The sequence below is a fragment of the Triticum dicoccoides genome, chromosome 4A (assembly GCF_002162155.2).
Source record: "Triticum dicoccoides isolate Atlit2015 ecotype Zavitan chromosome 4A, WEW_v2.0, whole genome shotgun sequence".
NCBI classification, from domain to species: Eukaryota; Viridiplantae; Streptophyta; class Magnoliopsida; order Poales; family Poaceae; genus Triticum; species Triticum dicoccoides.
Window position 1 is genome coordinate 24,278,300 of NC_041386.1, and position 2,236 is coordinate 24,280,535.

At 45.5% G+C, this 2,236-nt stretch overlaps 1 protein-coding gene across 1 annotated transcript; it reads right to left on the minus strand.

The window, feature by feature from the left end:
• Positions 1-648: 648 nt before the first annotated feature.
• On the minus strand, positions 649-1,348 carry LOC119284702 (histone H2B.1-like). Its single transcript, XM_037563855.1, has one exon. It carries the CDS (start codon positions 1,269-1,271, stop codon positions 807-809), a length of 465 nt encoding a protein of 154 aa, XP_037419752.1. The 5' UTR covers positions 1,272-1,348; the 3' UTR covers positions 649-806.
• Positions 1,349-2,236: the final 888 nt, after the last annotated feature.

The following is a 2,236-nucleotide window of genomic DNA, read 5'->3' on the forward strand; positions in this document are numbered from 1 at the left end:
CAAATGCAAAACTGTACAAAATACTGTCGTCTCAAGTCACAAAGTTCTGAATTCTTCAGCTCAGTGCGGATATTTCACATTCCATTTGAAGTCCAAACCCTACAAGCACAACAGTCGGTAGATAAAAAATTACCAGTCCATGATACTGGCTCACCAAGTCAACAACTACAGGCAGCAGACCATTGCTTGAATAGATTCACTAACAGTCTATAAAATTCAGAGTTGTAACTTATGTTCGATAAACAGCAAGAGTACTCCAGTAACCAAATTTGCTTATAGGAACCAACTTCTAGATGATACCGATGCTGCAAATTACAGCAATTGTCAAACTTGACATTTTAATAGTGTCAACAAGGTGCTGCAAACATGCTGGCTAGATGATGATACTAATTGAAAAGCAATGCTAACTTCTAGCATTACAAACCAAAAGCACGAGCAAGGCAAAATCATGGCGTTGGTGTTGCTCATCATTACCTTGACATGAACACAGCGGTACTCATAAACTCATAACCTGAAGTGGTGCAACCAACCCAATAAGTTTCAGAGAACTGAAGCCTAACACTAACAAAACCAATGTTCAGTCCCGTGGCACAGTTCGGTTCAGAAGGAACAGAAAAGCAACAGCAGTCAGATCATAAGCGACGTTACTAAATCTCAGCTTGCAAAAGCGGCACCATAGATTCATAATTCTGTTCTTACAGCGAACGAAGCATCGGCAAACATTCAGCAACTCCCATCAAGCACTAGCACTACTTCTACTTGGTGATAACCAGGGCGAACAGCTATTTAGATACAGGCAATGGAATCTAAGAGGAGGTGAACTTGGTGACTGCCTTGGTGCCCTCGGAGACGGCGTGCTTGGCGAGCTCCCCAGGGAGGACGAGGCGGACGGAGGTCTGGATCTCCCGGGAGGTGATGGTGGGCTTCTTGTTGTAGCGGGCGAGCTTGGCGGCCTCGCCGGCGAGCTTCTCGAAGATGTCGTTGATGAAGGAGTTCATGATGGACATGGCCTTGGAGGAGATGCCGATGTCGGGGTGCACCTGCTTCAGCACCTTGAAGATGTAGATCTTGTAGGTCTCCACGCTCTTCTTGCCCTTCTTCCGGCCCCTCTTCTCGCCGCCGCCCTCCTTGGAGGCGGTCTTCTTGCCCGCCGGCAGCCGCTTCTCGGCCTTGGGCTTCTTCCCGGCAGGGGTCTTCTCGGCCTTCTCCGCCGCGGGCTCCTCCTCCGCGGGCTTCTTCGCCGCCGGCTTCTTCTCCGCCTTGGGGGCCATCGCTGCTCCGGGAAGATGGGTGGGGATTGGGGGCTACGGTGGAGAGTTGTGTGCAGGGGAAGGTGGGTGGCGGATATGGAATTGGGGAAAGACGGAGCACGGTGCTGGGTTTATAGTGGGAGAGAGGTCACCGCTGATTGGTGGATTCGTGGGTACCGCGGATCCGTGACATGGCATCGTATGAACCGTTCGTTCGATATTGCTTGCAACGATCCAGATTTGCTGCGGTGGGTATATAGCTTTTTTTAGGCTGGTCATGGTGGGGAAACTTAGACTAGTGTCATACCCTCATAGTACAAAGTATCTTAGTAGTAGTGTTATAGTTTGTTTCATTTATTGTCTTATAGACTCATTTTACCTCGGGAAGCGCTATGTGACAGTAACATATTATGTTACTTCAAGCACCTCTCTCCTTATTAAATACTTGCCACATAAACAAAATTGTCTTGGGATGTGTTAAGTTTTATCTAAGTTACCCTCACTATGACTAGCCTTAGGGGTTTGCGTATATAGCTGTGGTGGGGAAAAACATGTACGGCATTTTTTGTTTTGTTTTGTTTTGTTTTGAAAAAAGACAAGTAAAGGATATCGGAACGGCAGAATAGGATTTCGGAGAATGGATGGGTCGGATGATATATTTTTCCATATACGCATACTCATGTTATTTAGATGTATTTTTTATTTGAATTTTATGCATGTGAGTACTGTTTTTAAATATATTTTTTAAAGTATTTTATCTAAAATGACAAAAGGAGTTTGTGGCACAAAATTGAAGAAACCGTGGGGACACCATGAACTCCATGACGGACGAACTTGTGTGCTTGTAACCTGGTAAGCGTGGGCAATGCGTGGTTGGCCGTATCCATGGCTTCTGAAGTTTCACACACATACACATCACATCCTTGTGTGCTTGTATAATTTTTTTTAGATTTTTCTGAAGCTAAAATGTTTGAAATTTGTTTTTT

Coding starts and splice junctions, on each gene's coding strand:
- LOC119284702 (XM_037563855.1), bottom strand. CDS start 1,271: ATGGCCCCCAAGGCGGAGAAGAAGCCGGCGGCGAAGAAGCCCGCGGAG.